Source organism: Naegleria lovaniensis, assembly GCF_003324165.1.
Source record: "Naegleria lovaniensis strain ATCC 30569 chromosome Unknown tig087, whole genome shotgun sequence".
NCBI lineage: Eukaryota > Heterolobosea > Eutetramitea > Acrasida > Naegleriidae > Naegleria > Naegleria lovaniensis.
Genome location: NW_025407910.1, coordinates 1 through 21,270, shown reverse-complemented (window position 1 = coordinate 21,270; position 21,270 = coordinate 1). Strand labels below are relative to the sequence as shown.

At 36.4% G+C, this 21,270-nt stretch overlaps 9 protein-coding genes across 9 annotated transcripts; 5 read left to right on the top strand and 4 right to left on the bottom strand.

The window, feature by feature from the left end:
- Window positions 1–1,079: 1,079 nt before the first annotated feature.
- C9374_014325 (uncharacterized protein) lies at window positions 1,080–1,846 on the bottom strand (the record flags this gene model as incomplete). The annotated part of the gene is made up of 2 exons (XM_044690300.1): window positions 1,080–1,574; window positions 1,631–1,846. The coding sequence occupies 2 exons, from the start codon at window positions 1,844–1,846 to the stop codon at window positions 1,080–1,082; spliced, it is 711 nt and encodes a 236-aa protein (XP_044541558.1).
- A 246-nt stretch (window positions 1,847–2,092) lies between these two features.
- C9374_014324 (uncharacterized protein) lies at window positions 2,093–2,392 on the top strand (the record flags this gene model as incomplete). Its single annotated transcript, XM_044690299.1, has 1 exon — window positions 2,093–2,392. One exon carries the CDS (start codon window positions 2,093–2,095, stop codon window positions 2,390–2,392), a length of 300 nt encoding a protein of 99 aa, XP_044541557.1.
- A 684-nt stretch (window positions 2,393–3,076) lies between these two features.
- On the top strand, window positions 3,077–4,689 carry C9374_014323 (uncharacterized protein; the record flags this gene model as incomplete). Its single annotated transcript, XM_044690298.1, has 2 exons — window positions 3,077–3,696; window positions 3,744–4,689. 2 exons carry the CDS (start codon window positions 3,077–3,079, stop codon window positions 4,687–4,689), a joined length of 1,566 nt encoding a protein of 521 aa, XP_044541556.1.
- A 28-nt stretch (window positions 4,690–4,717) lies between these two features.
- On the bottom strand, window positions 4,718–6,025 carry C9374_014322 (uncharacterized protein; the record flags this gene model as incomplete). Its single annotated transcript, XM_044690297.1, has 1 exon — window positions 4,718–6,025. The coding sequence occupies one exon, from the start codon at window positions 6,023–6,025 to the stop codon at window positions 4,718–4,720; it is 1,308 nt and encodes a 435-aa protein (XP_044541555.1).
- A 101-nt stretch (window positions 6,026–6,126) lies between these two features.
- C9374_014321 (uncharacterized protein) lies at window positions 6,127–10,126 on the bottom strand (the record flags this gene model as incomplete). The annotated part of the gene is made up of 6 exons (XM_044690296.1): window positions 6,127–6,564; window positions 6,626–6,632; window positions 6,693–6,764; window positions 6,827–6,840; window positions 6,905–7,283; window positions 7,344–10,126. The coding sequence occupies 6 exons, from the start codon at window positions 10,124–10,126 to the stop codon at window positions 6,127–6,129; spliced, it is 3,693 nt and encodes a 1,230-aa protein (XP_044541554.1).
- Window positions 10,127–10,509: 383 nt separating this feature from the next.
- Window positions 10,510–12,342, top strand: C9374_014320 (uncharacterized protein; the record flags this gene model as incomplete). The annotated part of the gene is made up of 1 exon (XM_044690295.1): window positions 10,855–12,342. The coding sequence occupies one exon, from the start codon at window positions 10,855–10,857 to the stop codon at window positions 12,340–12,342; it is 1,488 nt and encodes a 495-aa protein (XP_044541553.1).
- Window positions 12,343–12,814: 472 nt separating this feature from the next.
- Window positions 12,815–15,893, bottom strand: C9374_014319 (uncharacterized protein; the record flags this gene model as incomplete). Its single annotated transcript, XM_044690294.1, has 4 exons — window positions 12,815–15,259; window positions 15,307–15,679; window positions 15,725–15,792; window positions 15,891–15,893. 4 exons carry the CDS (start codon window positions 15,891–15,893, stop codon window positions 12,815–12,817), a joined length of 2,889 nt encoding a protein of 962 aa, XP_044541552.1.
- A 67-nt stretch (window positions 15,894–15,960) lies between these two features.
- On the top strand, window positions 15,961–19,401 carry C9374_014318 (uncharacterized protein; the record flags this gene model as incomplete). Its single annotated transcript, XM_044690293.1, has 1 exon — window positions 15,961–19,401. One exon carries the CDS (start codon window positions 15,961–15,963, stop codon window positions 19,399–19,401), a length of 3,441 nt encoding a protein of 1,146 aa, XP_044541551.1.
- A 685-nt stretch (window positions 19,402–20,086) lies between these two features.
- C9374_014317 (uncharacterized protein) lies at window positions 20,087–21,270 on the top strand (the record flags this gene model as incomplete). The annotated part of the gene is made up of 1 exon (XM_044690291.1): window positions 20,087–21,270. A coding segment is annotated over one exon (1,184 nt), but the record flags the coding sequence as incomplete, so codon positions are not given.

Genomic DNA, 21,270 nt, shown 5'->3' with positions numbered 1-21,270 from the left:
GTTTGTTTTCTTGTCATAAACAATGCACTACGTAAGTATTATCAGATTCGATGCTTCAAAAGTTCGATATCACCTACTACTTACAATGTAATGTCTTCCATAATAGCATATAATAGATGATACATTTCCAATCACTTCAATATCATTTCCGTTGCAGTACAATCTAAAAATGTCATGTAAATTAATATTCTTAATTTTGAAGTAGGACATAAATTCCAAAATTGAATCTTCTGAAATAACATCTGCCTCCCAAGAGAAGGATATTGTACACACTGCTGGAAAGGTTTGAAAAATGTGCTTTTGAGAGTCTGAGGTGCCTTTGCAATTCTCACATGTTTTATGGAAACTCTCAACAGATGATCTAATTGCTTGCTCGAACGACATGTTAGGATCTCTTCTTTTGTTGGTGACGAATTCACTGCTGGATATGCACCAATTGTTAGTAGTGTAGTTGTGAGGTTCAGAATATGAATTACAATTACGACACACATAAAAGTCAGTCACATTAAAATCAAAAATTGAATTTGATCATATTTCAGAGAATTGTTGACGTCCTCCAAAATGGCTTGCTGTTTAAAGTTATTTGGAAAACTTTGAAGAAGGTAAAACAAACTTACAAATGCTTCTGAGGCATCATCCATACGCCTTAACTGAAATTTAGAGTCTTTGTTGTGAGCAAATGAGAGACTCGTTCTTACGTCGTTCGGCTCAATTACGGAGCGAGCATCCGTTTCATAAGACGTAAACAGTGTTTTCAAAGCACAAAACACACAAGATTGGGGATCTTTGTGAAAATGACTGTCTTTGTCAATAGATAAAAACAAGTCTCTGAATGGTCGAGCATTCCATAAGCTTTGAATAACAACATTTTAAAAAGCAGTTGTACTCTCCATGTTGTTAGAAAGACCTTTTACCGGTTTGGCTCAGTAAGGTCAACCCTGGTACCTTTGTCACCTGGAACAATTTTGTCAATAAAATCTTCAACAACATTAGCAATTTTGTTAATTGGGTTGTCCGTGTAAAACAGGTTTCTTACTACTAGGAACTGAAGTTTTGTGGGTTTGTTTTGAGATGCGATATTATTTGTGACCTTGGCTTAAATCCACTGTCTGAAAGTTGTTGTTAATGGTTGAGTTAAGTCCAGTGGGCAAGTTGTTGTTAGTTGTAATATTTGATTGCAAGAATGGTTGTGTATCGTGAGACGACTGTGACATTGGGGAAGAGTAATGTGAATTATTGTGGCTTGTAGTGAGAGATTGTTGATAATTGTTGTTAGTTGCAGATGAATACTGATCCAAAACAGAGGGAGAGGATGAGGTTGTCGGATTAGATGTCTTGTTAGAGTCCAAAGGATGTGGACTATTTCTTTTTGGAGCAGTATGTTGATCTATTGGTACATGAAGCTGTTGACCATTATTCAGGCTATTCATATAAATATTCTTGTTGAAAGCGTTTTGAGGTCCCTTGTTGGTTGTGACATAATTTTGTTGTGGAATAGAATTGGCATTATACATATATCCCGAAGTATTACAATTATTAGATTCTCCTCCATAGATTGAATCTGAAGGTGGTTGCTGATAGATCAGTACTGGTTGTTGTTGCAATTATTTCCGTAATTATCATTCATGACCAACATAGGATTATTTCTGCTGCATGATGATCTCCGATCCATTCCAATGAAGAGTACTCCCGAATAGTCTGTGATGGGTGTTGTGCTTGTGTTATATTGTGGGATCACCACAACAGGAGTTATAGGTCTTATTTGTTGCTGAGGTTGCTTCACGATTTGCTGTGTGGTTGTTGTTGGCTTGGATGGCAATGGAGGAAGGGAATGTTGTGGATTCATTTTTCTTCTGATTTTTATCATCACGTTACCGCATAATATTTATTTCGAACTCGAATCTGCCTTGATCATCAAACAAACTGGGTTAGAAATCAATTCGAAACTTTAGAAGACCATTGCTGTGTTCATAGATGAAGACAAAGTATATTTTGCAAATCACATGAACAGCAAAGGCTCTAACTGCGCCAATTGTAAATGAATAATTTTAATTTTAAAATATGAACAATAAATATTTGAATCAAACAAAAAATGTCCTCTTCGTCCACTTCGCATCAACCTTCCATCGGACGCTCGTTCTCGGAGCTTCAAAAGAAGGAAGAAACATTAGCTAAAATATATGGCTACGAAGCTGATGTTCATCATGATTCCGTTCTTTACAAGAAAGAAAAACCAAAGGCTTCCTTTGGAGAATTTTTATCCAGTATTTCAAAGGCTCAACATACTAACACGGGTACGAATAAGCGAAAGTCTATACCTGCTCACGCTCCAGCAAAAACACTAGATATTGCTTTTCCTGTTACACCTATGAATACGCATAGCAGCAAATAATTTCAAACGTAGAATCATTATTCATAATTTAATTATTGTATCAAAGATCAAGAATACAACAACAATATCTGACAGTCATTCGAATGACATTCTAGAGTGAAAATAATATTGTACAGTGATCTAAAACAAGTAATAATCTGATGCTTCCCTAGCCATTGTCTTCTTAGACAATCCAAATTGTGCTTCAAATTAAAAAACAATTTTGAAAATTATTACAACAAAATCTTTTCCACCACGAACTGGTTGTTTTCAACATTTATGATAGACAGCGCAACGACTCATGCCATCCAATTAAATAGTTGATAAACGTATTTGAGGCTTAAAGTTTAAAGAATCATACGGACTGCACTCAATGTTGTATTTTCTTTGAGAACGTGCTCTTTGAAACATGTTTAAATTGGACCGAATAGCATCATGTTATTCCAATGCGGGTGGATAACGGAATTTGAAAACTATTGAACAACAATTCAAATAAAAATTTTGAAAAAAATAATCACATCATTGACAGCAAATCTGCTCTCGCTGGGTAGCACCTGGTGTTCTCTTCTGAAACAACAATTCAACAAAGTTGTCATTTGTACATTGGACTCCTACTTCAAAGGAGGCAAACCCGATATTGTTATTGACAACAATTTCCGCATCATCTATTTTAATTTATCTCTTTTACTAAATTGCGATATCAACATGGGCAATTCAAATTCTGCACAACAGTTTCAGCAACGATCCATTTCCTTCTTGGAAGAGAAAGACATTATCAAAATATCCTTTGAATTTCCTACACCGATCGTTGGAGTAGACATGGCTCCGACCTTGTATATTAAAAATTTGGGAACTTGTATCATTGAATGGTTCCGAGAAACAAATAGCGATCCCACAAAAACATACAAAAAAGATGAAACAAGTAGCATTTCCTTGTACAATGGTTTAAGCTATGTTCCCACAAGTGATGATTTAAATTATAGACTACGGTTAAGAGTAGTGCTATTTGATGACGAATTTTATTTAAAGACAGGAAAATGTTTTTGTAAAGACATTATAACAAAACCAGTAATTCAAATGCCAACATCTATACCACGCAGAACAATTATTTCGACTATGGATGAAAATATCTTGGATTACAGACAAAAGACGAGACTTTTATTGACATATTACAAACCAGATTTTGTTTTTTCTGTTGGAAGCTATACGTTGGATTATAGAGGCGTAAAAAATCGTACACTACCAGACTTGGACTTTATTTCATACTCAATTTATAGAAAGAGATTGATTTATAGAGAAATCATTCAGTCAGATATTGACATGCTGTCTCTGCAAAATGTCACACTCACGGAATATAACGACTGGAATTTAGATCTCTCAAAAATTGGCTATTCAAATGTATCCACATTCTAGATAGCTCCAATGCTGGAAATTGTATTTTTTACAAGAGAAGCAAGTTTAGCAGATTTGCAGATACAAAAGTTGTTGAGCTTGAATATGATGATTCTGTTTTTAAAACACTGCAACAAACTTTAAGAAATTTTGGGGAGTCCTCGAATGAAGAAGTTGACATTACACAACTGAAACTGCTATGTGAAACTCAACAAGAAAAGATTCGAAACAATACTCTGCCGTCTCTCTGCAGCATAGCCGAGTTTGAAATGAAGGACAATGCAGAGCTGTTAAAAGTGTTTAATCATGAGTTACTGGAGGATAGAAGGACTACAAGATTACGGTCGCAAATTTTGTTCGATCAGTTGAATGTCTTGGTCATTAACTTTGCTTTGCATTCACTTTCAGATGTTGACGAAAGGATTCAATTAGAAAAGAATTTTGACCTGGAAACCAAATTTTTGCTTACCCAATTGGTTGCCATATTTAAATGTTTTACAAATTACATTGCTACCCGAGTACAACAGCAACCTAAACTAAGACTTGGAATAACACTTTGTGGAAACATTGGCGTCAACAACAAGGACACAATTCTTCACAAGTTTATCACTAGTAGATTTGGGTTTACTAGTCCTTACAGAATTATTACCGGAGATGAATTTAAATTCATTTCCAATTACACTCACGATTCCACGTATTCAAGCAACCTCATTTACTTTTCGTGTGACCATTTTCAGCCTCTATCAATTGTTTCTTCTAGCGTGCAAGTTGCACAAGAGAGTATCATCCCTCAACAAGACTCTGAAGTTCAGCTTTCTTTCCCAAGTGAGTGCTTTGTTTGTGACGAACCAATGCTTAAATGTGAAATTCAATGGATCGATCCATATTCTATTCAATCAGAACCTAAAAGTCAGATTGAGAATTAAGTTGACACACAGAATAGAACAAGTTATTTTAATCTCTCATATTACCAGATCCTTTGACATGATCATCTTTCCAGTCATCCCATGCTCTCTTTTTCTTGAGCTCTTCTTCATCCTCTTCTGTTTCGTCGTCTTCCTTCTTTTTGGTTTGTTGTTGAGCTTGCAGTTTTTCTCGTTCATGTCTTTGATGTAGCTCTTCCATTTCTTGTCTAGCGAATTCTTCAATGGACATGGTTGGAGGTGGAACATAGCTACCGAAAACCTTATCCTTCATGTTCTCTCGGATTGTTCTTTGTGTATTGTATGAGCTGAATGCAGAGCTAGCCACACCTTGTGACGCCGAATTTGAAGCGGCAGTACGTTGTAAATAATTATTTCCTTGCTTGTGTTGCTTCTGGGCTTTATCACTTGAGGCATTCGGTAAAAGTACCATGTTGTACCCCATTTGCGAAAGTTGTGACCTATTGGACAAAATATCATTGATAGAAGTTGCTTTAAGGTGTGAAATTCCACTACTACCACTGCTATTGACTTGTTGTGATGGTCTGTTAAGTTGTTGTTGGGCCTGTGATGTAGCCGCTAGCATTTGTTCTTCTCTGTTGATGGATGAAAGCTGTTCAATAGTGTCCAATACGCAAAATTGAATGTATTCTCTGATAGGAAGCATTCTTTTTTTGATTTTATCAGAAACTTGATGCTTGTGTTCATTGGTGATTTCATCTGTTTGCTCCGTCAATAAATTTGAAATTTCCATATCTGATAATGCTTCACAATTTAAAAATAAATTATTCTCGAGAAAGGTTTTTGATTTCATTCTCAGTATCATTTGATTTCTGTCACTCATTAATTTTTGAAATTCGTCTTGTTTTTTCTTGACTTGTTGTAACTCCTCCTCGTCATCATCATGCATTGTGAAAGGAAGAACCCAAGATAAATATTCATCATTCAGTTGTTCATATTGTACCACTAAATTTAAAAAATGGATAAATTGCTGTTTGGCTTGTTTCAGTTGAATAGTCCGAATCCTTTTGTGTGCTTCCATATCGAAGGGTTGATTAGGACTTCGTTCTTGCCTAATTTGTAATGTTGCCAAACCAATAAAATATGGAACAAGCAGGATTAGAGTGGTTTCTTCTGTTAGATCAGACTTGTCTTCATTGGAGGAGAAGGGAAGTGGTAGATAGTGTTCCGAAAATAATTTTACAATTTGAGAAGCACGTTCCGATGTGCAGATGAAATCGGTTGGATTTACAGATGTAAGGAGGTGTAAATAATTGTCTGCACTTGAGTAGCTACTCATGTTGTTGCCGCTACTACTACTGCTCGTTGAAGAGGACATGGCCGATTGAATGTATGATAAAAGAAGGAATTTTTTTTATCTTTTTTTTAACAAATATTTGAACAGCTGGTATTGAAGGTATTGGCACGCAAACACTTCTTCTAAAATTCCAAATTATAAATCTCTGTCAACTTGTGCATAATTCTCTCGAATGAAGGTCTTTCTGTGGGATTTGAGGACCAACATTGTTGCATGAGTTTCACATACATGTCCACTCCAATGAACACGTCTTCATTAGAAGTGTTGTCATGGACCATAAATTTTTCACACCACTGTTTCATTTCTTCATGATCTTTGAATGGAATGAGAGGACGTTTTTCATGATTAGCAACTTGATATAAAAGATTGAATGCTTTCACTTTCTTTTGATCGCTATTGCAATGATGAAAGTAATTAATTTTTTCACTATCTTCATTCCAGTAAGGAGTTTCCTCAAAGAATAATTCGTACATGATAATGGCATAGGAGTAGACATCAATTTTTGTTGCATTTTCTCGTGCAAGCTTGTTCGTTTCAGAATCTTCTTCCAAGATTAATTCCTATCATTATTAAAGAAATTGTTGTTATAGCAGTTCATTAATGGTGAGTTTCAACACTTACAGGACTCCTTTTCATGAAGTGTGTGTAAAAATTAAAAGATTGAATTCAATGAAAAAAGAAGACTTACATGTAGAGTAGGGTACCAACATTTCCTGTCAAGGAATTTGTTTGTGTATTCATGGATACAACACGACTCAATCTTTAGTATTCATTATAATGGTCAATGTACAACAAGTCTTGATAATGAAAATAGACACTTACCCAAAGTCACAAACCTTAAATACAAATATTGATCGATCAATATGACATGTTTCATGATCAACATTTTTGTAGACATACCTTTGGTGTGTAGGATTGATCTAAAATAATATTAGCAGGTTTCAAATCTCTATGGATTAAATAGTGAGGTTGCAGTCCGTGCAAATATTTCATTCCATTTGCAACACCAATCAATATTTTGAGTTTGTCCCTAAACTTCTTCTTAATTTTTCCTTTTCGTATATCTTTTATCATTTGTTCTAAACTTCCATTTTGACCTAACTCGACCACAATACAGAGTTGGCTTTCTGAAATACAAATTCCATAAAAACAAATAATGTTTGGATGTCTAAGCTTAACCAGTAGCATTACTTCTTTTTCAAAATCTTGATGAGTATCATCTTTCCTAATGATCGTTTTCACTGCAACATCCATCATGTTATATTTTGCTTTGTACACACTAATTTTGTAGAATAGTTTTGGAATTCATCTGTTTCTCAAACAACATTCAATTACAAACCTTCCACTTGCTCCTTCTCCAATTTTCTTTTCAATTTTCAACTCAGTCACAGGAATGACATAATGAGTATTCTTTTCAATGGTAGAAGATGTATCAGAATTTAGAGATCCATAATGAGAGAATGAAACATCGTAATTGAGTAATTTTTCTTCAATTTCCCTTTCTGACTGTTGTCTCACGTACAAGCTTCTGGCGTTTTTAAAAATTCTCCAAACACTGAAAGCACATGCAGAGCACATACATGAACCTAATATAATTCCAACCAATAAGAGTAGAATGGAGCCAACAACTATTCCAGGAATGACTTTGGAAAGTGGAAACCCCATTTCACACTGTCCATCATTAATGATATAATCCATGGGACAAGGGCCAATGGTCACGCTGATATTAGTCGTTTCTGATTCTGTGAAACTGATCAAAATTTCAGTATCAACAGGATGTTCATCTATATTAATTTCAACACGACTCGCAATCCTTAATGTGAAATAAATCACATTACTTTCAAAATGTGAATTATTGCTCACAAGATAAAAACGGCTATCTGAAATGGAGGATATTGGACATTCATACATGATCGGTATGAAATTATTGTTACGGTCGTACATGTCCGTAAATTTTAACACCAATGTTGCTCCAGGATACAACACTAGTTTCCCATTGTTCGCCATTGGTTCCAGCACCTCTTGAGAAAAAGTGGAGATGGGAGTTGCAGTATTTTGTCCATAAACTGTGGCCTGATTGTTTTGCATGAATACGTCCCATTGATATACTTGTGAGGAATTTTTGACAAAGAAACATGCACCTCCTGCAACCAATGCCACATTATTTGTAAATTCAGTAACGTACATCAGGGCTTTAGAAGTTGCAAAAAGTGCTCCACCCCTAGTTGCCTTATTTGCTATCAGTTTGACGTCAGTCATTTCCAAAGGGGTTTGAAACAAAGACATGGCTCCTCCGCTTCCACCTGATAAAAATGACGTTGTGATACACTTTTCGTCATTGTCATGGTGATGAGCAACATTGTAATCAAATTGAGATTTCGAAATGTAGAGGTAGGTGACATTGTTGCAATAAATAGCACCACCTCCAAGAGTAGCTCTATTCTGTGACATGATTACATCTGAAATGATGACAAATGATTTCGTATCAATGATAGCAATGCCTCCTCCATTTCCATTATTTGCCGCGTTACGAATGAATAACGTCCTCTTAAATGTTAATTGTGCAGAATTGTGACATTCTAGCACGGTCACTGCTCCACCACTTTTTACAGAGTTATTGTCAATAAATTTAGTATTCAAAACATGGAACGTTTTAGAGCTTAGGAATAACAAACTACCACTGTGCTTGGCCGTATTATTCGTGAATAAGGAATCTGATATGTAAATGGTTTGGCATAAATAAAAATAAAAAATTCCTTCAGCCTTGCTGCACGTATTATTTGCAACATGGACATTTTCAATATTTGTCACTCCTGCACTAATGATCTTGAGCCATCCATGATCATGATTTCTGTTGTTGAAAGAACACCCAATTAAATAAAACCTAAATAATAAATTTCCCACCATTCCATACTCGGATGAAGAAATTAAAGGAGAATTCGGTGAATGAATAAAATCAAATTTACAGCTGAAAAATATTGCCTCAATGACTGCTTCCATTTGAATAGAAAAATAGTCTCCAAATATGAATGTGGACCATGCCACGTAAAAGGTCTCAGAGTTTGAGACTTTTAAAATGGGTATCACGTCTAGTGTGACATCTTCACGGAAATAAAAAAATTCAAAATGAATTTTAGCACAATTACTTATAGACATGGATCCAGAATGCATGGTGACATTATGTAATGTTAAAATTCCAACCTCAGACGCTTTTGTTTGAGTAATTACAAGCTTGGTATCTGAAATTCCAGCTTCATCAATACCATGTAACAGTTGAATGACCGAGCTCGTAATTATGGAATTGGTGATTGTTACAGGTCGAATCATCATTTCCTTGAGACTCATGTGAGAGAAGGTTAAAAATGCAATACTTGCTGAATCAAAGAGAAATACTGGATTATCACTTGAACATTGCAATACTTTCTTGTCCTCAGAATTTTCACTTCTAATATTCATAAATACTCTGACAATACTTTTTGAAGCATCAAAACTGGGAATGGTATTTCCACACACTGTGTTTCGATGATTTAGTTCTTCTACAATATCACTTGTAATAAAAACTGTCATGTTATACCTGAGACATGTATATTGGTCTGAATCCTCCAACATGATATATGAGATGTATTGAAAGAGGCCAGTCATTGTGTGAAAATGTCCTTTTTTTTCGACAGTTTCATTATTTCCGACATGAAAGACAAGGTCAAAATTTGTAAAATTGTCACGGTAACAAGCGAAATGAGAGAGTTGTTGTTGCTGTTGTTTGGAGGTTGTTTTTCGACGAGTCGTTGATGAATGGATCATCATGGTTCTGTTGAAAGGTCCACCACCATTATCACTTGCTTGGTTCCAGTCCACATTTGACTGTACCAAAGCAAAAACATTGTTACTACTACTGCCGCTACTCCACCATGAATCATTGCCGACGGACCTTCGAAAATGATAATTTTCTGTATCTTGATGTCTGTGAAGATATAATGAAAGTATTGGCATCCAAATGATCAGGTATAATAATCCCGATAGGAGAATATTAATTTTTGAAAGGATGATGGAATAGGAGGAGGATCCATAAGGTTGCTTGTGGACATGTGGTCCAGATGACAATGGATTCAAACAACCATACATCCAATGTGAATGTGAGAATGTCACGAGTGATTTTGTTTTTGAATCACACACACGTGCATCATGCTCATCATGGATTCTTCTATGATGGGTTAGTAGAAGTAACATGTGTTGTTATTTTTCTGGGAGTTTGTTACAAGACATTTCTGCTGTCAGAGAATGCACCCGAGAGTGAGCTACTACTTGATCTTCTGATGATCCGTCTTTCCATTACACTGCCCTCTCGAGAGGATTGCTATTTTGCCTGCAGGAAAGGCTTCCATGATGAAAAAATGTGCCCGTACCATCATCCTAGCTGCGTCCATCATCATCGCTCAACGAAATATTTTCTTTTCAGGAACGATCAAGCCTTTCATTGGATGACTCGGTTACTGATCTCTCCCCATATGGGATTGGATCAAATGATTGTTTATGAAAAGTTTATGAAGGATTTTATGAAATTACACTTCTCGGATGGAGATGGAGAGTATTCTTTCAGACCTGGATGGAAAGAAATGATCCAAGAATTAAGGAGTCTTGATGCTTCCCAATTTCAACAAGTTGCCAATAGCAATTCTAGTGGAAAAACAGGAGATTTATTCGATTTTCTTCCAGAATTGTCTCTTGGCAAGGAAGAGGACACATTGGATCAATCATCAACGTTAGAAGAAACTCAGACACCATCTCCGAAGTATCCAATTAAATACAGGCTTGGAGAGTTTCAATGTTACCAAAACACATCTATAGATAATATGTCAGATCTTGGGGATGTACTCAAAGTTTGGAGAGATATTAATTCACTTTCAGACGAACACGAGAAAAACATCACGGTTATGTGTTTTATTCAGCACATCACCACAAAACCACGCTCTAATTCACCATTTATTCATTTGTGTGAAATTACCGGAGAAAAGCATGACCATGAACAACAATTTTGGATTCATCAGGTCATGGAAGAATTTTTGGACATTTATTTTAATCCTTCCCTTGACCAGCTCAGGTTATTGACAGATTTCATACTCCTTTTTGTTTCCATATTTTCTGAATTTAGACTAATTGATCTATGCTCAATCAAAGCCAAGCTATTAGAGTTGGACTGGTTCCTTCCTTTTATAATGTATTTATTATTTTCTTATTTTTATCCACTGAGAGACGCAACTTTTACATTGTTGAAGATAATGATTCCATTCCCATACCTGGCACAAGATTATTCTCAACAGTCAAGCAATAATGATAATTGGTTTGTGACGATAGACAAAAAACAATTTGTTACAGATAGTTTATCCATCTATATAGAATTGACAGATTGTAAAAACTGGATGACCCAGCTAGGTGATCATACTTTTAAAACAAAATTTCTATCTTTGACCTTTAATGAGGCGAAAGCTGTTGTTAAAGAGTATGAGCGATGGTTTTTTGGATCAAGTACTGTCAATGAGGACGATGAAGAAACACTTAATAGACTATCAGAAAAAATTGACAGAATTATTCATAGCAATACGTTTTTAGGCTCTGCATTCGTGAAACTCAGTCATAGATCTCCTAAAGACGCTGCATTTAGAGCTAAAAACTATGAAGGAATGGTCCATGAAATGGTATTAGAGTTTCATGAAAAATACAACTTGGAAATGGAAAATCAAGAAAATGGAGACTTGAAGATCAAGAATAACAAGTATCAATCCGCCATCTCACAAATATGTGCTCAAAAATGTATGAAAGTAACTTCTGGAAAGGAATTCATTAATTTAATGAGCACAAGTTATAGATCTCATGTTGATTTATCAATCATGTTGCAAAGCATTTCCGAAAGTGGCCACATTCCAGATGAAATGCCGATACAAATTGTGGTTAGAGAATGGACTGATTTACCAATATGGAGGGAGGTGCGAACATTTGTGAGGAACCGAAAAATAACTACAATGTCTCAGTATTTTAGTACATCTTATTTTCCTCAAGTTACAATGGATGAATGGAAAAAAATTAAGGATATTATTGTTGAGAGGTTTGACAATCAATTTTCGAAAATTCTTCCATTGGATGATTGTTGTGTGGATTTTGTTGTTTTGAATTTAGAGCAGAGACTAGTGAAAATTATCGAACTCAACGCTTTTGGAGACAATTGTGGACCGGCTTTATTCAATTGGGATAACGATGCGGATCGGCTCTTAATGTATAATGGGCCTCTAGAATTCCGAGTAGGAACACCAAATATACATGAGAGCTATAAAATTGTTGATTAGCGATAGGTTTCAGTGTAACATGAATGGAAGTTTGAGAAAATGGTAACATTCAAATCCATGGCACAAAATCTTATTTATTTCTTGATTTTACAACAACACAAATTTTAAAAGTGTAGGGGAGTGTTGTAACATTTTTTGTATTCAGGAAAGTGTTCCAGGTTTAATGGACAATCCATAATATGACGAGGTAGATTTGGTTTAGTTGGCAATTCTTTTCCTTCTTGCTTGACTTGCTTAATCAACTCTTCCTGCTTCATTGCACGTTGGCACGAAACAGTAGAGAAAATCGAAGCAAGAATGATCACAAACACAAATATCAAGATCGATTTTACGATGAAGGGAAGAGATTTCATTTCTTTTGAATGTATTTTCAATTTTGGAACGTATTTTATGGGTGGGTGCAGCTCAACTTGAAAAGGAAAAAGTAAATATTTGTGCAAATTCTGCAATATGCTTTTTTTATTCGTACGAGCTACAGCTCTTCGGTGTCTAAATCGTCCTCCTCCTCTTTAAGCGTTTTAATAAAACCAGAAACATCTGACGAAAGCATTGAGGCGCCAGCACGTGCAGTGTTTTTGGAAGTAGGAACCTGTTGCTTGAATGACGAAATATCAAAGTCGTCAGACCCAGGTAAATCCAAACTGTCATCCACCGATACATTCTTCTTCTTGTTCATGTCTTCCCACATGTTGTTCAAACTTTTAAACTTGTTGCCAAGAGCAGCGTTGGTCAGAGATGAACTTCCTTTTGTGAATGGTAAGTCGTCATCATCGCTGTCGTCTTCATCACTGGAGTGAGCTTTCAGCTTTGAAACTTTGCTTACCACTTTCGTAACTGTGCTCTCTTCTTCTGGTTCCAAGTGGGTACTAGCTTTCTGTAGGTTGGGTGCGCTCTTAAATGGCTGCTGATTGCCGCCAACACGTGCTTCAGAAATATCAGAATCTTCGTCGACAGCTGAGAAGGTCTGAATGGTATCCTTATTCTTCAAAGATTTTACAAAAGATTCATCCATTTCCTCCTCCTGAACTGTAACATCCCCTCGCTTGGTTTCATTTGGATCTTGTTCCGTTGCAGTTTCATATTCATACGTGTATTGGGAGTCATCTTCATCTCCATGTCCTACTTCCTCATACACCGTCGAGCCAATGATCTCATGATCATCCTCAATGAGTTCATCCTCAAATTCAGCTTCAATAATTTTTGTATTGTTCACACTCTTAGCTTCCTCTTGCTCGTCATCACTAACGTTCTTTGTGAAATCCATCGATTTGAGAGTAGTTTGTTGGTCCACTCTCCGCTCTTTCTGTTCTTCAATTTGGTTCTGTTTACTATTGGATGCATCGAGCGCAGTGACTGGTTTTTCCTTCTTTTCATCCATTTCCTTCTTCTTTTTGAGAGCTTCCTGCATTAAGGCACCCGCCATTGTTTTTACAACATTCTCTGACTTGTGAATATCAGTATTACGTTTTTGAGGTATTTTAACAGTGGGTGTGTCCTTTTCGTCGTCCTCAGAATCGTCTTTGACTCCTACTACTGGGAATGGTGATTGAGGTGTCTTTGGAGTTTCTAATGGAAGTTTTCTCTTCTCTTCATCAAAAGTATTCATCTTTTGTATCTTGTTGATAATGTCATCAATGTGTTGACTGAAAGCCACTTGAGGATGAATACTCTTGCTTGATTCAGCCACAATATTGTCGACTTTTTCTCTCAAAGCATTCATAATTACCAAATGATCGGGATTGTTTTTAACTACAGAATCACGTTCTTTTTGGAGTGACTTTAAACCACGAGCATATTCTGATTCAGACATGCCTTTTTGATCGGAATCAATTCCTCTGACATGTAATTCGTGATCAACCAGCGTTTGTGTTTCTGTTTTTTGTAAATCTCTAAAGATTGGATTTTGTTTAAATTTGGAAGTAAGCCAGGGTTTGTCCTCTTCATGTTGATATGCAATGTTGTCATCAAATTCTTCAAATACTTTCCCAAGCTCAATATCTCTGTAAATTCTCTCTTTAAGACCTAGGGTGCTAACATCAATGCTCGTTGCCGTGGTATTGGTTGTCTCTGATGTCTCACTTGTTGTTGTTGTTGTGTAACTTTGATCATGATCGTTTTCGTCTTCTGATGGATGTGATATGGGTGGTTGTGGTTTTGGATCTTCTAGTGGCTTTGGAACTGAAACGGGTTGAGCATTCACCGCTTTAGGTTGTTCAATGACGACAGAAGATCTTGAACTGCTCTCCACTATCGTTGCATTTTTCGTTGGTGGAGATGTCGATCTTACACTTGATTTAGGAGGGTCTTTTTGTTCATCCTTTGGTTTTGAAACTTCCATAGGTTGGGCTTTGACTGGTTCCTTCATTGGCTCTTTCTTTGGCTCTTTTGGTTTAAAATCTACTTTTTCTTTCTTGGGAGGCTCTTCCTTTCTTTGAACTGCAACAACGACGGGCTCCTCTTTTTTCACAATTTCATGTTTTGGCTTGGCCTTAACAACGATTGTTTCTTCTTGTGCTGGGGTCGATTCCACTCGACTCATTTTGTTTACCACAACCTCTACCGGTTTTACTTGTTCCATTTGCTTGGCTTGCAATACGTTCATCACCGTGTCCAACTTTTTCTTTAGTTCCACAACTTCAAGATCATTTTCAGCTTTCTTCACTTGCTTGGTAGATGCAGAGAGATCGTTCAGTTTTCTTTCGAAAGAGGTGAGCATTTGTTGATTGTTTTGTTGAATAAGGTTTTGAATATGAGTAGACAGTTGAAGAAATTCATCTCTACTCGCTGAATCAGCATTTTGGGAGGTGTCACTTTCTGTAAACTTAGTCACGGACTTTGCTATGGTAGAGTATAAATTTTCTTGTTGCTTTTTAAAGCTTTCTGTAAATTTTTCAAACTCGTTTTGAAAATAGTCCAACTGAAACCAATAAAGTGATCGATTATTTCTAACCGTTCAGCACTTACCTTCTTTTGATTTTCTTTTTCAAGCTGACTTTGTTTTTTCTCTATTGTGTTTTCTAGTTGTGAGAATAACGCTTCTTGCATACGTTTAATATCACCCCGTAGTTCACCAAAAGTTTCTTCTCTTTCAGACCGAGAACTCGATTGTTGAGGTTGTGTTTGAGGTAAGGGTTGACTTGGATTGCTTTGTGACATCAATAAAATTCTGGCTTTTTCCGGATTGGTTCCGAACACACATTCATAAGCATAAAGCGCTTTCTTTTTTCGTTTCAGTTCTTTCTTTAAATATGCTACTTCCTCCGACTTTTTCACTAAGCTCAGTTTAGCCTCCTCAAAATCTTGGATGATTGTTTTCACATTCGCTTCTATTTCTTTTCTTGTACAAGCGTTACATTGACCAACTCTCAACACAATCACTTACTTTTTGGTGGATAAATAATTTTGAACGTATAACAAGTACTCAATAATTAATTGAGAAATTCTAAAGACCTGTACAAAATTGGTTTCGTTAAAATCTGGCGTTCCCAACTCCCAGAAATAGTGTTACAATAGCATTTGGAAAGCACTTTATTTTTTAGAATCCTAACCATTTTAAAAAAGGTCGAGCAGGCTGTCGAAGTTTTGTTCTGGTGTTTGCTGGAGGTTTTTTCAATAAAAATGTTAAAACATGAACGAAACGCCTTTGTCGGTCTGTTGAGACCGGAATATCATGTTGCCATCAAAACAATGCTATTCGCAGTCCATCAATATATTAATGTCGAACATTTAATAGAAGATATTATTGATCAATGTGGATTTCATCGCAAGGATTTTAATACCATCCATCGCCATCTCGAACTATATTTCTCATACCTCATCACACACAACAAACGAGTCCCATTTGTTCTATACTGTTGCAAATTCCAGGTTGACAATTCAACAAAGATTGCACAATATGTTACTGATTGCATTGACCCGGACGAGGATAGTGCTATCTATAACATTTACTCTGACCCAAAATTTCAAAATCAAAGACAAAATCAAGAGTTAACATCAGAATGGATCAACAAACTACATTTTCAAGGCTATTTGAAATTGAAAGAGTGTCATGACGAGCTGATGCGAATTCGTCAAAAACGTAAACACTCCAAAACAAGTACAGCTTGCGAAGACCCACCTCAAACCTCAACAACGTCACAACGTTATTCTAGTTCAACCATCATGAAATTACTCGAACCAGAAAAAAATGTCGGCGTTATTGAATTACATAAAATCCTGGATCATGGTTTTGCTGAAGACTACATCACGTTGTCATATTCAACAAAAGAACAAACAGCACCGTATTACATGCTGCAACAACTAATTAACAACAAATTTATTCCAACACACTCATCAATTGTAAATACCAAGTCCGACACCATCTCTCATAATTTTGTAGACCATGCTGATTTTAAATCACAAAATAACGATGATGATAGTTATTATTCGGAATGTGATATATTTGATGAGGATATTCAAGAATTGAAAAAATTGTTTTTTCAGGTGTTAGGTAGTCGCAAATTAGTACCTCGAACTTTCTTTTTCACATATCTTCGTGATGCTTTTTCACAATTAATTTGCAAAGACAGTAGAGGCCATAGATGGAGCCCATCTGTTCTTTGTTTTGCTCAAGATTTATTGGTTATCATGGGATACAATGCGTATGAAGCATTGGCGAGAGGGTTGAAACGAGGACAAGAATTTGAACCCTCTTCTGAAAGATGTAACTTAGTCCTACCTTGTTCATCCACACTCGACCATCATTTTCACACCGCATCATATGGAGAAGGGAATACTAAACTAGACAAAGATGACTTTGATAAGCTAGTAGAAAAAATGAAGGTTATTGAAAATCAAAATTTTGGTCTTGTTCAAATTGATGCAGTAGATGTAACACCGCATTTAGGAATCAATACCAAGCTTGGGCTTGTATACGGTGCCAATGAAGGTCCATTGAAGATTAGTGATTGTACTGCACTAGCTCAGAGTCCGAATTTTCCACCCAAGGGTTTTTTAGCTGAAAAAATTGTTCAAACTTTATATTGCAGTATTAACGGTGAAGTTCGAATTCCTGGAAACTTCAAAGTATGCACTACTGAAACTGAACAAACCATTAGAGACACGATTTCTGAATTTCGTGACACATATACTCGAAACATCGTCTGTACTGTGTCAGATGCAGGGTCTGCTAATTACAAATATTTCACATCGAGCCCAAATGAACTACATCATTTTTGCTACAGTCACCATTGCAAAAACATGAGGAATGCAATTAATGGGAGACCAAAATTATATCCGGTTGCCACTAAAGTAGGTGCTCCAAACCTTCAAATTGCACGCCATTCCTCTGCTTGTATTTCTTCCAACGACAACGGAAACGGTTGCCATTTGATGAAAATTGTTATTCAAAGAACACAAGCGACCAACATACCACTTTCCTTCATAGTGAATGACAAAGACACAATTTCATTTGAATGGAAAGAAAAAGAACCACGGAATTTTAACTCTGGAGGCATTTCTTTCTATCATAGCAGCAATGACAACGAATTAAGTGTTACGTTGTTGAGTGAAACCCTTCATACTAACATTGGTAAAGTGTGTGTGGCAAATTTTAGCAATCAAGACATAGCTGTCACCAAAATTTCTTGTTCTATTTTACAACGATTTGAATTGAACACACTCGATGAAATATATAGACAACAACCTTTAGAGTGGTGTAAAATAGTTAAACGGAGCTCGTTTATCAAATATGATGATCAATCTGAGGATGTATTACGTGATGTATGCAATTTACAGTTACTTGAAAAATTACGATTATTGAACGAGAGAACCAACTATCGATATTTAGGATTCTATAAGTACTTAAAAGCGATACATGATTTATTTCATGTTTACGATGACAAAAATCATGATGGAACATCTTCACACAATTTGCACGAAGTGTTGCAAGTTCTTAAGGAAAATTTGGACTATTTGAATGAGTGGGATACCGTTTTCCAAGACGTCATTATTTCCAATAAGAATAATAATTTTACATTATCCGGAACCCTCACAAAAAACATCATTATCCATAACATCAAAACAATTCAGAAATTGATCAGAATTATTCCACAAGATGCAGTTTTTGATTTGTCTTTATTGGGAACACGTTCTCTTGAAGGATTTTTCGGAGAGTCACGTGATTATTCAAAAAGAACCACAGTATTGGACTATCATAGAAGTTACTCAAACATGAAAATCAAATTAGTGAAAAAAGAATGTGTATATCTTTCATACAATAACGATAGAAAGAGGAAATATTGTGATGCCCCTAGTCAAATTAACCAACAAATTTTGATGAGAATGACTGAAAAACAATTTGTTGACTTTAATAATGAAAGAAAGCAAGCTAGAGAAAGCGTGACATCCATTTCTTATAGTTTTACAGATCAAGATTTAATTTGTGCGAAAGACTTACAATTGCGATGTTTACAACATCGTGTCAACTCCATCCGTCAATCATACCATCAGTCAAGACATGACTATAGGGCCGGATTTGCCACCGATTTCATGGAGACAAGCATTTCCAATTACTACAACATTTCACTTCCTGTTTTCCATATTGAAACAAGTGAAGTTTTGCCAAACTTAACAGAACGACTTACATTAACCGACGACATCAGTTTTACCATTATTCAAACACACGACTCATTAATTCATGCTCAAAATCATATTGCGGCATTTTTGCTTAAAAAGCCCGTAGAATTTGAAATTAAGACTAATCATATTTCTTTGAGCAATGCAACCGTAGAGGTTCGCAATTTCAATGAGAACAATGAAAATGCATCTCGACATTCTGAACCAATTAACTCATTTAAAATATTTGTGGCACCAAATCAGACGGATCCATTCAAATTTAAATTAATTGGACAATTTTCATCAACAACCAGCACCAAGCTTTATCAAAAACAAATTGCTGTGATTGTTGGAAATTATCAGTTGTTGTCACCTCCTTTTTACGTATTTGCAAAGAAAACAAAAAACCTCGTTTCGTATTCCCAGCTGAGCCAGGTGGTGGCTTCGTCTCAAGACATGCAATAAAATGTCAAGCATTTTTCATCACAAAAAAAGTTCGTCCAAAAATTGGAACACGTTTAAAATTGTTCACCTATTTATTTCTTCCGACCACAATTACACCGTATTTTTCTAATCACAACAACATACCTCAAGTCGTTTTATTATTCATTATAGCTCCAGCAGAAGCCTTTGTCCTTCAACAAAGACAAAGCAGCTTTTGCTGGGCGAACAACAAAAAGCTAATGTAACAAAAACACTGAGACGTAGCCCGAATGAACCAAATAAAGGAATGTTACACCAGCGAAGTGGTAGTTGGGAACGCCAGTTATTAGGCCGCAATCACAACGCCATTTTCGCTACGCTGACATTACGCAGGTGTCAGAAGCTGTCAAATGCCATCCTTAAACGACAAGCACATATGCAAACGGACATGCATTCTTGAAAAGGACAACAACTCCTGCACTCACAACCACACAAGACATCTCTGTTCAGAACATTACTTTCACCCTCTAGACACCACCACAAATTGCATCTCAACAAAAACAAAAACAACGCCATCTCCTTCACGGTTGTTGATTGACTTTCAAACTCAACAACTACTCACAGAGACGAACCTTTCATACAAAGCGCCATTACTAATAGAACCACCTACTAAACGATTCTTTGATTCAATACTTCTTCGTGATCATTCATTACCATAGTTCTCTTGATGACGAACACAACCTCCTCTGTCATTCCAATTACCAATCAAGAGAACAGCAATCCAAGCAACAAATTCCACCATTATTCCTCACCTCGACCCAACATGTATGCATCTTTGACTCGATTCGGTGCATCTTCCCAGAATGTAAATCTCTCGAGTCATAGAAGAGAGGTCCTGCAAGAATACCAACAAGAACAACCATTGATCCATGGAGCTCGTCCATACAAGATACCCATACGAGAGGAGTTTTCCTCACAGCCATACAATGAGTATTCATCTCCATCGGGTTGTACCGAGCATCATTCCTTCTACTCAACAAGTGTCATGTATCCAAGTTCAGGTTATGAAAGTCATCATGATGACAGAATACGGATGAGCAACAACGGAACATTGAATTATCCTAAATGCCAACAACAACAACAGGTATCGATTCATCCTCAGGAGGTGCTTGATGATGGAAAGAGATATCATCCCTATAATTCAGCTGAGTTGAACAGGACCCAAGAATACAATCCAACTCTCCATCGATCAGCCTCCTCATCCGCAAGAGCAGAATCAACAAGTCCATCATTGGGGAACGACATCCAACAAGCTGCAACCACAACCACCAGCAACACTCACCATCTTCCACCCTCTAAAATTGCAAAGAAGTCTTCCTCTTCCAAAAAGAAGGTCATTAAGAGAAAGTATCAATACAAACATTTGCTGGCAGCCGAGGCCAATAAGAATGGTAATTCCAACAACAAGTCATCATCCAACAATAATGGTGCCAGCAATCTTACGCCCAATACTCAGTACGTGTATGGTTTTGGATTGTGGGAGGGTGGATCCACCACACCTACAGCAACCACAACAACTTCATCCATTCAAAATCATCATGAACCCAATGTCCCTACTTTCCATATCAATCACTCAACCACCTGCTCTTCTCATCTCAAACAACAACGAGCTCAACGAAGAGCTGTTTCTTCCATCACCAAACACGAAATGCTCCAAGTGCTCCATCTGACTCAACAAAAGGCTTCTCAAATTCTCGGATGTTCTCTCTCAACCGTTAAGAGAAGATTCTACGAATTGAAAGATGAAATTGGATTGAACAAGTGGCCCCAAGACTATTTAGAATTGATGCATTTGGAGGTGTTTCAAAAGATTTACCCCATGTCCTTACATTTTATTTTGAATCATTCTTC